Below are 11,690 nucleotides of genomic sequence, written 5' to 3' on the forward strand. Positions count from 1 at the left end.
CACTGCTTTAGGTAATATATTGTGCAACTTGGGCAAAGTCAGCAGGTTAGCGGATATACCAGGTACCAGAGGGGGCAGGTCTGAGGGGCTCAGATTGGGACCAACAGGTTTCGGCTTCCTAGGCTCGGTAGTCTACAAGTTTGGTAGGTCCAGTAGATTTACCTGGTTCAGTAACTTAGCAGGTTTATTAGGTTTCCTACATTTTACCACCTCTGGATGTTTTACCACATTTAGCGGCTCGCGGGATTTGGGAGGCATTTATAGTCATATTGTAGCAAGCACCTGCTAAAGTAGTATTTTGAAGCTTATATGAATGGTTAGTGACACCTGAGAGACTGACTATTTCAACCCTTTTGTATTCTTTACTTTTCCAATCCTATTAAGAAATCATAAACATGGGATCACTTTCACCTTGGACCAGGCCAGATATGTCCCACCGACCTATCGCTGTGGTAGGTGGCGGTGTTCTTGGCCGTCGACTCTGTATGATGTGGGCGGCTGCCGGCCACAACGTGAACCTGCACGATAAAAAACCACTTGTAGTCCAAGATGCCATGAATTATATAGAGGAAGCAATCACGGAGCAGATGGACAGGCTTGGGCGAAAGACGCACGGAACAGTCCGACCGATCCAGGACCTTGAACATGCGGTCCAGGACGCGTGGATGGTCATTGAAGCCATTCCTGAGGTTCTCGAACCCAAGATCAAAGTCTTCGAGGAATTGGATCGTCTATGTCGGCCCGATTGTATTCTCGCCACCAACTCGTCATCTTACCGTTCTCGCGAGATCGCGGAGCGTGTCGTCAATAAATACCGCGCATGCAATACTCACTACTACATGCCCCCAGAAAAGAATTATGTTGAGGTGATGACTTGTGGTGAAACGGATCAGGCTCTCATAGAGTTTCTCATGCAGCAAGCCACAGAAGCTGGGTTTATCTCTATCCATGCCAAAGTTGAATCCACTGGCTTTGTCTTTAACCGGGTATGGGCAGCTATCAAGCGAGAATGCCTGCACGCCATGGCAGATGGGGTGGGAACGGCAGAAGAAATCGATTTAATGTTCAAAGGATGGTTCCATGCAGATGTCGGGCCTTTCAAGATGATGGATCGTGCCGGACTAGATACGGTGTACAATGTCGAGAACCATTATATAAAGGAGAGAGGACTTGACTCTCGACCGAATGATTGGTTGAAGAAGCATTATATCGATGAAGGAAATCTTGGATATAAGACTGGTGGAGGCTTGACGATGAATTAAATATATGTCAGTATGAAATGTTGACTTGATGTTCACTTTATTGATCTGACAAAGTATCGAACACTGATCATCAAATTGCTTGTTCATATTATAATTGCACGGACTCACATATAAGAATTAAGGAAATGCAGTAGTCCACGAGATTGTGATAGAGACATCCATGAAGAAGCTACTAGAATTCACAGCACATTATAAACAATAGATCATGGATAGTACTCATCTCGTACCGTTTACTTAGAATCACGGCACCACCTCATCGCCATGGCGATAGATGTGAAGTAACATTTGTATCCCTCATTATTATGTGCAGCCTTTCTGATCATTTGCTAACAGCTCTTCTTATCCCACTTTTCTCTCTGATTGACCCCTTCCGTCAACCATATGTAACCGGTTCATAGTCTTTACGCGATACATCTAAATGTCTAACACACGCTGTAGACCCCCAATACGAATTTTACATGATGGAATACAATCATAATCGAAACCAGAGGGTCCAGAAGACTCCTCGTCACGCCCGTCGCGCAGCTTCCCGCGGTTGGAGGCACGAGCCCTATGCTAGAAGCCGGTCAAATAGGCAGCGTGCCCACTTCCCCCGTTATCCCCAGTCCGAAGGCCCGTCCCATGATATGGACATGGAAATTGAGGCGATGAACCAGCCTGGCATGACTCCAGTCCCCAGCAGCCAGCGCCCTCGGAGCCATGCAGCAGTATTGGAATACGCCGCGCCACGTATTGAGAGCCCATCCTTTGCGATTGAGCATGAGGAGCCAGCCTCAGCTTGCACCAGTCGCGTTGAACAGCTTTCCCACGAAATGCATGACCATCGCCCGAGCCTCCAGTCTCTCGGGACTATCATTGAACAGCTGACCGGCATGGCACATAGCATTGGAGATGGCTCTATGCTATCTCGACCGGTCAGTGGGAATACAAACGCCACCGGCGAGCACGGCGCAGGTCACTCGTGGGTTGATACTGCCATTACCGTTATCCGTCAGGGTTACGAGGACGAGATTAACCACCGACGGATGGTTCGCACAGTGTTGTTGCTGATCAGTGAAATGCAGACTACTCGCAACCACTTGCTTTCCAGATCTCCCTACTATGAAGCCACGCGTGTCGTTGATACCATGATGGAACAACATTCCCAGGACCTTGGAGGGAGGGCATTCCTTGAATCTGAGCTCGAGGCTACCTTTCACAGACTCCATGGTAATTAGCTTCGGGGGTACTTTTTTCTGTTGGCGCTGGTTGTTATTTCTGTTGACAGTCGGATGTTTTCAAATCCATACCGACAGGGATCTGGTTTTGATCATGATTGGGGTCCTGGGTGTTAGGCTATCGGGGCCCGACAAGTTCAGATGGAAGTGTATCCAGGGCCATGGAAATGTTGTTCTATTCAGTGTCACACAAAGGAAGGATCTTGTTGATACAACAATGGGGTCTATGCTGCTTTCCTGTCATGATTTTAAAGAAAAATTTGAAGTCTATGTAATTATCTCCAGGCGTATGAAGAGCTTCCGTATGCTCCTCATCATAAACCTTCCTTCGCTAGCATATCTAATGATAGTCAGCGTGATTCATGTTGTAGGCTGAGGTGAGATATCAAATTGGACATACCAGCAATGGCAAGATAGAAGGCAATCGCATTGAATCTGGTTAGATAAATATCAGTATGAAATTTCAACGACAATGATGCTTTTGTCATAACAAACCTTTTTCTATTCCCGGTGATCTCTCCAACCAGCCACTTCAATCGATTGCTCCAATTGATCAAGTCCAGATGGCTCACATCAGCCAGAGTCCCTTTGTAGTCACCCCAACGACTACTTGCCACGCTGACGAGTCCATCATTGTGACCTTCGAGACTCTGGAGAATTCGGTGGGATAATCGGAAGACAGACCACCATTTCGGTTTCATGGCCGCCCCGTATGAAAAATACCTGCACAATCAGCTGCTGTCGATCTGGATGTAAGGACAGGAGGATACAAACCGGACATCCTCAACATCGGGGGTGTTAGGATTAAACGTATTCTCCATGTAGTTCCGTGTCAATTGGCTGAATGCGCCATGTTCAACCTTCAGTTGCTCGAGCGCGTAATACGCCTGTGCAAGGCGATCATCTGTAGGGCTGCAGTGAGTTTATATTCTTGTAAGGGAATGGATCTGACAAACCCCCGATTTTGTCGAACGCATAATCGGCAACCGCAGAACCTAGGATGCTTAGCAAGTACTGTAATTTCTTCAGCTGTGCGGTAACGTACCTCGATGGGGCGTGGCGATAGTTGTTAGAGACGATACTTTGAAATCTTTGGGTCTTAATCGACTTATCATATAGCGAGAATCCAACCCCCTTCGGTTATTAATTAACAAAACCGTTGTATCGTGGAGTGTATTCATCATGTATCTCACCCCTAAGACGCCATGTTAACTAGGAGCCAAGTACATAGACCTTTAGATGGGCTTACCATGCTATGACTGCTTATAGTTAGATATAAGCATGCAATGCGGACCAATTGAGAACGAACTTACGCTATTATATTTACATGTTCTCCTCGAGCTCCAATGGCAATGTCCCGAGCCAGTTCCTTAGCTCGCGTCTCTATAGACGCCGAAGGCGGTACCGTAGAGGTGATAACTTGGATACCTTTCATTGAGAGTGCCTCCTTGATACCGCGCCAATACTGGATACCCGGTAGATAAGCGCCTCCAAGACGAAGCTCGTCGAATCCTAAAAGGCCGTGCGCAAGGACAACGGGATGTTTGGGGGTATCTATAATAACATGTTAGGTTAATCTTAATCTCAAGTAAAAGAGATTTAAAGGGATATGGAATTTTGAGGGAAATGACGAAACCAACCATAGTGCTCCTGAATCACTGCATATTCCTCTTTGATCACTTTGCCTAGATCTTCCAGACGAGGGTCAAGTCTGCCCGGGCCTTGTTGACTATACTGCCGACAAGAAACACATGTGCTTTTACGAAGATCCATTTCACGTTGTATTCGACGTTGACTGCTGGCTCCCCCAGCTCTGTACTTTCGGCTGCATAATCGCGTTGATCCGTGCAACCCCTGCTGATAGGGGCGAAGGGTCGTAGGATAGCAAGACTGAAGTCTGGGACGGACAAATAACCTAGCTCGTAACCGTGGAATCGAAAATTCCATCTTATACCGTCCACTCTCCTTGGGATGGGTGTATGGACACTAGGTGGATATGATATGGTAACTGAATGTTGGCAACTGAAGCATGTCCGATGACGCAAGGCCGCAGCCGTCGATGCCTGAGGCTGAAACGCCGGTCTCTAGCGATACCATGTCCTGATACATACGGTACTAGGCTCAATGATAATGGCGCTTTGATAGCTGATATTACTACATCCGTCTACTTCTTAGTATACGTTAAGGAATGACGGCATTTGCATAAAAACGCGATGTTGGAGAGATCTCATTGAGGGCATATCACAGCCATCATATTCTCGTTAGGGTCCAGAAGACCAAATCTAATATGCATACAGAATCGGCCAGGACAGCAGAAGCGATCACAAGCATCAGAACTCACACGGAATCGAAAAACGAAGAGGACTATATTCACAGCTCAAAACAAAATGGCAAACGTATACCTTCCATCCGAAACACGGCTCTAAGCAGATACCCTGCTCTATGCTTTGGACACAATCTTCTCCGAGGGCTCAGGCTTCACATCAGCCAAAGCATGGATGAGATCTTCCACAACCTTGCTTCCTTTCTCGTTGCCGGCCTGCTTGATCTCCTGGAGCTTCACCTCAGCTTCCTTATTCGCGTCCTCCTCGGCCTTCTTGTATCCGCTCGAGTGCTATAGGGAAGGGATGTAGCGTTAATACTGGTAGGGTCTGAGACAACAGGCTGGCGCATGAGGATGGAGCTCACCTCGGCCTCGAACTTCTTGAATTCGTCCTCCTTCTGTTTTCTGTATTCTTCGATCTCCTTCTGCGCCTCGGACTTGGCGTCCCTTACTCGCTTCGTACGGTCTGCAGGATGGGAGTTAGGACCTGTCATCGATGGGGAGAGTGAAAAGCATACACTCTCTGGCTACAAAGGCGGGGAGGTCAGTACACGGATCGAGCGCACAGGAGCAACGGGGACGAACCTTGTTGGACAATCTTCTGAGCCTCTCTCTCGGCCTACCAGAGCATGTCAATTCACAGATAATTCAACAAATTGCATGACGACCTACATCGAGGAGGGTCTGAATGCCTGCGGAGTTCTGAGCGGACTATAGGACAGGCTGTTAGCAAGGCCGGTCGCATCACTGGATCCGACAAAACTCACCATCTTCGCCGGTAAGCCCTCCAAAGAAATGGGCGGGGGTGTGGAACGAGGGCGTGAAGGGTGACCTGGAGACAGAAGACAGATAAGGTGGAGTCGTGGAGCTTGTGATGCACCGTCTCATTGCCGCGACGCCACGAATGATGGATGACCCCCTGGGCGGTCGGGGTTCTGCCGTCACTCACCGCCGCGGACATGGTCGTCGCCGATGCTCCGATGGGATGATCCCGAGTTTGCGAGTCTGCTCCAAGACGTCTTTTGCGGAGGACCAATTCCACGGGATTCTCACGGGTTGAGCTGCCTTGTTTTTATCTATCATCTTCCACAATGTCCCGTGCTTCAAAACTCACGTTGGCCGCCACTGGTTTGGGCACGGCCGGAATCGTCTACTTTGTGCACTGGTCACAGGAACAAGAGAAAGCGGTATGTCGGGTTAGCATTTGTTGGTTGAAGCCGGTTATACTGACTGTTGGCGTGTTTTACTCTAGTCTATGCACAAAGGTGTCGAGCGAGACATGGAAAAGCAACGAATTCGACAGGAGCGACAGGCCGAGTTCGAAATGCAGAAGCGCCTTGAAGAGGAGTATCTGAAGCTTCAGCACGTTTCTCCTAGTGGCGACGGGCAATCAGGCGGGAATAATCACGCCCAAGGGTCATAGCGAATCGGAAGGACTGATAAAGCGATGAGCATTGTTGCATCATGACCCTAGTGCTCGTAAGTCACCGCCTACCCGCTCCACTGAACGTTTTTCTGACGTCTTTACTAGCCTGTCTATATGCAATTGGCGTTGACTATAGATAAGCTTGTGTACGATATACCCGACATGTACAGTATACGACTGAAGCGTCTGTTTTGGCTACTGAGCCGCATCTTGAGTCTCTTCTACCTTAGATATTTCAACTGGCGTTGTGCGGACTCACTTGGGTCGAGTAATGACGAACGTGGGATCTACGGTAGAATGAATGTTTTTGACTGAAAGCATCAAGGCCACGTTGTATATAGGATTCGGCGCAGTGGTCCCGATGGATAGACGTCCAATAGAGCTCGTGATTAAACACGCTGACCAGAAGCCAAAAGTATAAGTCACACCGACAGTTCGAACGCGCGGGCTCAATCGTAGGATGTGTACTTGCACCAACTGCCGTAGATGGGCAGAAGTATAAAAGTCACCTGGACACACATAAAAGCAGGCCGGCTATTATCGGAGGCCGGTAGAATTCCGGCCTCTGGGCGCTAATAAAGCCTAATTACGCTCTGATCCAGACGGGAGGGCCAATCAGAGACAGAACCGTTCGTCGAGAAGGCTTGGCGGATGGTGAGATATAAAGTGCTTGAGGGAGGCATGTCATCGCAATGAAGCACGATTTCCGGGCAGAACGTGGATTATTGGTACAGAATTTACGTATGGTAGTATTATAGGTACTGCAGGTTATATGGAGCTCTTCTATACCCTCTATCTTGTCGAAATTTGGGGAAACACTCCGAGAGCCCGACCAGAGAACCCACCCGAATAGGCCTAGCGTGTCCCCGTGACGCTGGTAAACCCTCCTTTGCCAAGCCTCGATATAGATCGCATCTCCAAGGCTTCCTGTCTATAGATCATGCGGGAATGGGCCTTGGGATGGCCGTTTACCTCTAAAGAGCTTCAATATTTTGTCTCAGAACGCTATCTGGACTAATCTCAGGAAGTTACATTCGAAAAGCTAGTCTCCACGCGTTTTCTCCATCTCTTTCGTAATGGCGCCTTTGAGGCCGGAATTGATACCGGCCTCACAATGTTATAAGAAGCTGGTCGATTTCCGCCAAACTCACTTCCTTCCTTCTTGCCTCCAAGGAACCAGAAGTCCACAAATCCTCTTTCCACATTTGTCATCTTCTATCCCCTCTGTCTTATATCAACCACACTGCATCTTCCTTTTTCTTCCTTAGCATTAGATCAGGTTTCCTTTCTCCTATCCTATCTTCTTCCACCATGACACATACCAAACATTCCCCTACTTCTACCACCACCCTCAAGCGTTTCCCTCATATCCATGATGACCCAGCCCAACTCCCCCGGTCCCTGGACCCATTCACCATTACCACCTCGAACGGCTTCTTGCCCTTCATCATGTCCCCCACCAAGCTGCCTGATGTCTTCAAGCCTTTGATGTCCCTGCTTGACCGTCTTCCCGTTGTCAAGGCCGACGGAACCCCGGGTCTCTTGGCCACCTATGAGCTAGGGCCTGCGGTGGAAGCCGAACTTCCCGACTTGACGGCCGAGGTGGACAAGCTGGTCACAGCTGATGGCTCTCCTGACCTCTATGCTGTCACCGCAGTCTTCCGGGACTACTCCTTCCTAGCATCTTCATACCTACTTGAACCCTGCTGGGAAAACTGGACTAAGAACCCAGATAATGGTTATGGTCTGGGGAGAGAGTTCCTTCCCAAGGCCGTCGCTTGTCCCATGTATCGATGCGCCCAGCTGTAAGCAACCCTACCTGTCCTATCTTATTATCATATTCATATACGCTTCCGTTGTTGACCACCTGTCAGCTTGGATATTCCTCCCTTTATGTCCTACGCTGCTGCGTACTCCCTCTTCAACTACACCCTGGAGGATCCCTCCAAAGGCCTGGTCTATGACAACCTCCGTCTGGTCCGGGCGTTTGAACGAGGCCTTGACCCTAAGAGCTCCGAGGCGGGCTTCATCCTCACCCACGTTGACATGGTCAAGGAATCCAACCACCTGATCAGTGGTGCTGTCAAAGTCGTCGACACGCTTGAACTGGGTGGTCCTCGTTCTGACGTCAACAATGGCTTCAGGGAGATCCTGACCGCTATGGAGAAGATTGAGGCTTCGATGGAAGGTGAGAAGATCTCCTTTACGTCCCTTGTTTGTCAACACAATCTAACAAACCTCAGACATGTGGGCCAACTCCAAGCCGAACGAGTACCTTTCCTTCCGCGTCTTCATCTTCGGTATCACCTCTCAATCCATGTTCCCGAACGGCGTGGTCTATGACGGGGTCCTCGACAACAAACCTCTCTACTTCCGTGGCGAGAGCGGCGCCAACGACAGCATGGTAATACCCTTCGACCTAGAGTCCCATCCTCAAGCCCAACCACTAACATCACCCCAGATCCCCCTTCTGGACCACCTCCTCCAGATCCCCATGCCGTCCACCCCCCTGACCAAGATCCTGCACGAGTTCCGTGCCTACAGACCTCTCCCACACCGCGAGTTCCTCGCCCACATGAACGCCAAATCCCAGGATGTCGGCGTTTTCGACTTTGCCATCAAGGACACCGAAACCACCATCCTCTTCCTCAAGACTTTGAACCACGTCCGCAGCTTCCGCTGGCGGCACTGGCTGTTCGCCCGCGAGTACATAATCCGACGCACTCCCCACCCCACCGCCACCGGCGGTAGCCCCATCGTGACGGTACGTTTTGATTTCATATTTCTTACCCTGCCCACTATATTAGACTTATGTGCTGATAACGCATACAGTGGCTCCCTAACCAGCTCTCGGCGGTTATGGATATGATGATCTCTGTCTACGATACCTATCTGGCGCCGCAGAAGAGTTCCGGACAAGCCAATGGTCTGACGGGCTATGATGCAGCTTACCAGAAACAGGTTGAGCCGATGATGGAGATGGTGCGTGACCAAAGGGAGAAACTGGCTCGCGAGGTAGAGAGATGGTGCAAAGAGAGGGGCGTTTGAGTAGATTATATGAATTGTATTGTTCGAACGCTTGTCTAGAATAGACTGATTGGCGACAGGCCATGGCTAAGAATGGATACGCAAAATCTTTTATGTATTAGCCCAGCGGTAAGAGTAGCCAGACGGAAGACACTCAAAATATTCTAATATCTCCAATGCCCCAGTAGCCCGATGTAATTTCCTATCCCCAGATTAGGTAGTCCAAGATCCCGAAACATCCATAACACCGTCTACTAAGCTAACATTGAGCATACCAGAACACCCAATTGACACAATCCGAAAAGTGAAATATATAACCTCAAGCAAAAACCTCAATCCCATTTGTCCGTCCGTATGCAACAGCATCCAAGGAAATACCCTCGCATCCCCGCGCGGAGATACGCTCTACTTGTGCACCGCCGCTTCCTCTAGTATCAGCGAGCGTCTTGATCGCACAGCCAGTGATCTCGGTATAGCCCAGATCAAGAGACTTGAGGTCCATCAGATTATTGGAGAACGACTCGACAACCGCATCTGTGATGCCAGAGATATGCGACACGTTCAAATCCGTGAGTTTGTTTGCGTGCTCGCAGATGAGCTTGGCGAAGGGACCCCCCAGGATGCGGAAACAGCTATCCACGTGGAGGACGGCCAAAGGGGATTTGCATTCCAGAAAAACATGTACTGTTGCATGGGTGACCCACGGTACGTCGCTGAAAATCAACGTATGAAGGTTGGGCAGTTGGAGGGGGTGGAGGTTAGAGAAGGGGAACTCGTCGGCGCCGGCGCCGCCGCGGATGCGGAGATATTGGAGACTAGGCGGGAGGGCGAAATCGTCGCCGATATACATGCCGCTGAGATCCAAGCGCCGCAGTCGCGGGAGATTGAAGGGATTGAAGGTGGGAGGGCAGGGGATGAATACATGTGGATTTGAGTTGAGACGAAGCTCTTCGAGATTGGTGATGGGGCAAGGACGGGAGGCATCTTCGCGAGAAGGGATGTGCAGTGCAGGCACATGGTTGGACGGTCTGGAGGGCTCGATTGTACCAAAAGTGATACTTCGTAGATGTGGAAGGGTGGAGGGCCAGGTTGCTTTGGATTGGGGGGAAGATTTGGCTTGATAGATTTCAATGCGCTCCAGGAGGGGCAAGGCTGCGAGAAACTTGGCGATGTATTCCTGGGGAACAGGAATGTCGCTGGAGACCATCAGGCGCTTCAGCCGCTTGGAGTTCTTGTATAGCTCGTAGAAATCCTGGCAAGAGAATGGGGTCCAGATTTCGAGGTCTTCTAGTCGGGGACATCGACTGAAGAATTCCATGACCCGTTTGGTAGATGGAACGGACAGGTTCGTCACCACCGCTGAGGTGAGCATGACTTTGGATCGGTTGATATAGGCACGGACCGACGACCAATGGATCTTCCCGCGAGCACCAGACAGGTCTATGCGCATCCACAGATCTCGCATTGACGAGAGAAACCGGTCCCATTGTTTTGATACCCGAAGGATCGCCCTAGAGGACGATGTTAGAATGTAGTGACGATGGTAGTTGGCAACTTACACAATCTGCTTGAAGCTAAAGTGAGACAGAATCATGGTTGCAACCTCCAATGGGAAGATTGTGAATGGATCGTGGCATTTAGCAACTGTTCGCTCGTGGAGCTTCTTGTGAAGTTGTTCTAGTACCTGCGCAAATCAGAATGAGTCGAACGGACACGGGGGGAATACCAACCTTGCGACGGGGATGATCAGGGCGAAGGGACTTCAGAGCATATTCGTAGACCTCGAGAGCCTTGTCGTGTTTACCATCCAAGATCAATGTCTTTGCACAGCGAAGGTATCCCTAACCGGGCTATTAGTATAGAGCAAGCAAGTCGTGGTTCGTAATGAGCAGTGCCTACTCGTTCGTCATCCTTATCTGTCTTGATCATTTGTCGTGCGTCCCTCAAGGCCTGATCATACTGAGCCAGCTTCGAGTAGGTGCCGGCGCGGTTGTCGAGCACGGTAAGTACATCGACATCTTTGAACCCCAAGGCCTGTATCATACTACATGAGTACCGGAGCTATAGCTATACAAGACAGGCACAATTGAGGACAGTACCTCCGTGAAGACCTCGATAGCCGCACCAAATCGGCCTTGAAGGTATAGTTTCTGGCCGTGTTTTTGTAACGCTGTGGGGTCCCCACGCGCCAAACCTGCGAGAAATTCAGTTTAATGGGATCCTGATGATGCTGAACTCTTTGGACACGCACCTAAAGAGCCCATACTGCACAGGCCCACGCATATCCCCTTCGCAGACGGTGATGCACGAAGACGCGCGACGCGGGGAGCAGAGATCAATTAAACCCGTTGCGGCGAGTCCACCGGGCAACGGAAGTTCCAGTTCCGCCACTCTGCGCAAGTGGTCGCTGCGGACTCCCCCACCGCCCCGTGTTT

General features: G+C 49.9%; 6 protein-coding genes across 6 annotated transcripts; 3 read left to right on the top strand and 3 right to left on the bottom strand.

The window, feature by feature from the left end:
* Nucleotides 1–428: 428 nt before the first annotated feature.
* BDV59DRAFT_197743 (3-hydroxyacyl-CoA dehydrogenase family protein) lies at nucleotides 429–2,479 on the top strand (the record flags this gene model as incomplete). The annotated part of the gene is made up of 2 exons (XM_073692995.1): nucleotides 429–1,113; nucleotides 1,701–2,479. The coding sequence occupies 2 exons, from the start codon at nucleotides 429–431 to the stop codon at nucleotides 2,477–2,479; spliced, it is 1,464 nt and encodes a 487-aa protein (XP_073552211.1).
* Nucleotides 2,480–2,663: 184 nt separating this feature from the next.
* On the bottom strand, nucleotides 2,664–4,461 carry BDV59DRAFT_167751 (triglyceride lipase). Its single transcript, XM_073687968.1, has 9 exons — nucleotides 4,120–4,461; nucleotides 3,793–4,033; nucleotides 3,729–3,738; nucleotides 3,525–3,615; nucleotides 3,436–3,474; nucleotides 3,254–3,383; nucleotides 2,975–3,202; nucleotides 2,880–2,914; nucleotides 2,664–2,819 (listed from the first exon to the last, which is right to left on the bottom strand). Exons 1-9 carry the CDS (start codon nucleotides 4,424–4,426, stop codon nucleotides 2,794–2,796), a joined length of 1,107 nt encoding a protein of 368 aa, XP_073552212.1. The 5' UTR covers nucleotides 4,427–4,461; the 3' UTR covers nucleotides 2,664–2,793.
* A 236-nt stretch (nucleotides 4,462–4,697) lies between these two features.
* On the bottom strand, nucleotides 4,698–5,670 carry BDV59DRAFT_167752 (uncharacterized protein). Its single transcript, XM_073687969.1, has 6 exons — nucleotides 5,570–5,670; nucleotides 5,475–5,513; nucleotides 5,388–5,421; nucleotides 5,321–5,329; nucleotides 5,168–5,268; nucleotides 4,698–5,093 (listed from the first exon to the last, which is right to left on the bottom strand). The coding sequence occupies exons 1-6, from the start codon at nucleotides 5,570–5,572 to the stop codon at nucleotides 4,920–4,922; spliced, it is 360 nt and encodes a 119-aa protein (XP_073552213.1). The 5' UTR covers nucleotides 5,573–5,670; the 3' UTR covers nucleotides 4,698–4,919.
* Nucleotides 5,671–5,809: 139 nt separating this feature from the next.
* On the top strand, nucleotides 5,810–6,623 carry BDV59DRAFT_167754 (protein PET117). The gene is made up of 3 exons (XM_073687970.1): nucleotides 5,810–5,989; nucleotides 6,055–6,281; nucleotides 6,334–6,623. The coding sequence occupies exons 1-2, from the start codon at nucleotides 5,894–5,896 to the stop codon at nucleotides 6,223–6,225; spliced, it is 267 nt and encodes an 88-aa protein (XP_073552214.1). The 5' UTR covers nucleotides 5,810–5,893; the 3' UTR covers nucleotides 6,226–6,281; nucleotides 6,334–6,623.
* Nucleotides 6,624–7,404: 781 nt separating this feature from the next.
* BDV59DRAFT_167755 (indoleamine 2,3-dioxygenase family protein) lies at nucleotides 7,405–9,353 on the top strand. Its single transcript, XM_073687971.1, has 5 exons — nucleotides 7,405–8,033; nucleotides 8,103–8,416; nucleotides 8,472–8,632; nucleotides 8,690–8,992; nucleotides 9,061–9,353. The coding sequence occupies exons 1-5, from the start codon at nucleotides 7,540–7,542 to the stop codon at nucleotides 9,274–9,276; spliced, it is 1,488 nt and encodes a 495-aa protein (XP_073552215.1). The 5' UTR covers nucleotides 7,405–7,539; the 3' UTR covers nucleotides 9,277–9,353.
* Nucleotides 9,354–9,491: 138 nt separating this feature from the next.
* Nucleotides 9,492–11,588, bottom strand: BDV59DRAFT_167756 (Leucine Rich Repeat domain protein). Its single transcript, XM_073687972.1, has 6 exons — nucleotides 11,507–11,588; nucleotides 11,355–11,449; nucleotides 11,155–11,289; nucleotides 10,986–11,096; nucleotides 10,815–10,939; nucleotides 9,492–10,766 (listed from the first exon to the last, which is right to left on the bottom strand). Exons 1-6 carry the CDS (start codon nucleotides 11,517–11,519, stop codon nucleotides 9,575–9,577), a joined length of 1,671 nt encoding a protein of 556 aa, XP_073552216.1. The 5' UTR covers nucleotides 11,520–11,588; the 3' UTR covers nucleotides 9,492–9,574.
* Between the last annotated feature and the right edge of the window lie 102 nt (nucleotides 11,589–11,690).

The sequence above is a fragment of the Aspergillus ambiguus genome (genome assembly GCF_047715705.1).
Source record: "Aspergillus ambiguus strain CBS 117.58 unplaced genomic scaffold BDV59scaffold_2, whole genome shotgun sequence".
Taxonomy (NCBI): domain Eukaryota; kingdom Fungi; phylum Ascomycota; class Eurotiomycetes; order Eurotiales; family Aspergillaceae; genus Aspergillus; species Aspergillus ambiguus.

Bases quoted from the DNA above. Each gene is read 5' to 3' on its own strand.
- BDV59DRAFT_167752 (XM_073687969.1), bottom strand. The intron at 5,422-5,474 runs GTAGGTCGTCAT...ATGCTCTGGTAG, and splicing joins GCATTCAGACCCTCCTCGAT to GCCGAGAGAGAGGCTCAGAA. The intron at 5,094-5,167 runs GTGAGCTCCATC...CCTTCCCTATAG, and splicing joins TCAAGAAGTTCGAGGCCGAG to CACTCGAGCGGATACAAGAA.
- BDV59DRAFT_167754 (XM_073687970.1), top strand. From the start codon at position 5,894: ATGTCCCGTGCTTCAAAACTCACGTTGGCCGCCACTGGTTTGGGCACG. The intron at 5,990-6,054 runs GTATGTCGGGTT...GTTTTACTCTAG, and splicing joins CACAGGAACAAGAGAAAGCG to TCTATGCACAAAGGTGTCGA.
- BDV59DRAFT_167751 (XM_073687968.1), bottom strand. From the start codon at position 4,426: ATGGAATTTTCGATTCCACGGTTACGAGCTAGGTTATTTGTCCGTCCC. The intron at 3,475-3,524 runs GTACGTTACCGC...TAAGCATCCTAG, and splicing joins TATCGCCACGCCCCATCGAG to GTTCTGCGGTTGCCGATTAT. The intron at 3,384-3,435 runs GTTTGTCAGATC...GCAGCCCTACAG, and splicing joins TGCGTTCGACAAAATCGGGG to ATGATCGCCTTGCACAGGCG.
- BDV59DRAFT_167756 (XM_073687972.1), bottom strand. The intron at 11,290-11,354 runs GTACTGTCCTCA...AGTATGATACAG, and splicing joins CTATCGAGGTCTTCACGGAG to GCCTTGGGGTTCAAAGATGT. The intron at 10,767-10,814 runs GTAAGTTGCCAA...ATCGTCCTCTAG, and splicing joins TTTAGCTTCAAGCAGATTGT to GGCGATCCTTCGGGTATCAA.
- BDV59DRAFT_167755 (XM_073687971.1), top strand. From the start codon at position 7,540: ATGACACATACCAAACATTCCCCTACTTCTACCACCACCCTCAAGCGT. The intron at 8,417-8,471 runs GTGAGAAGATCT...AACAAACCTCAG, and splicing joins GATTGAGGCTTCGATGGAAG to ACATGTGGGCCAACTCCAAG. The intron at 8,993-9,060 runs GTACGTTTTGAT...TAACGCATACAG, and splicing joins GCGGTAGCCCCATCGTGACG to TGGCTCCCTAACCAGCTCTC.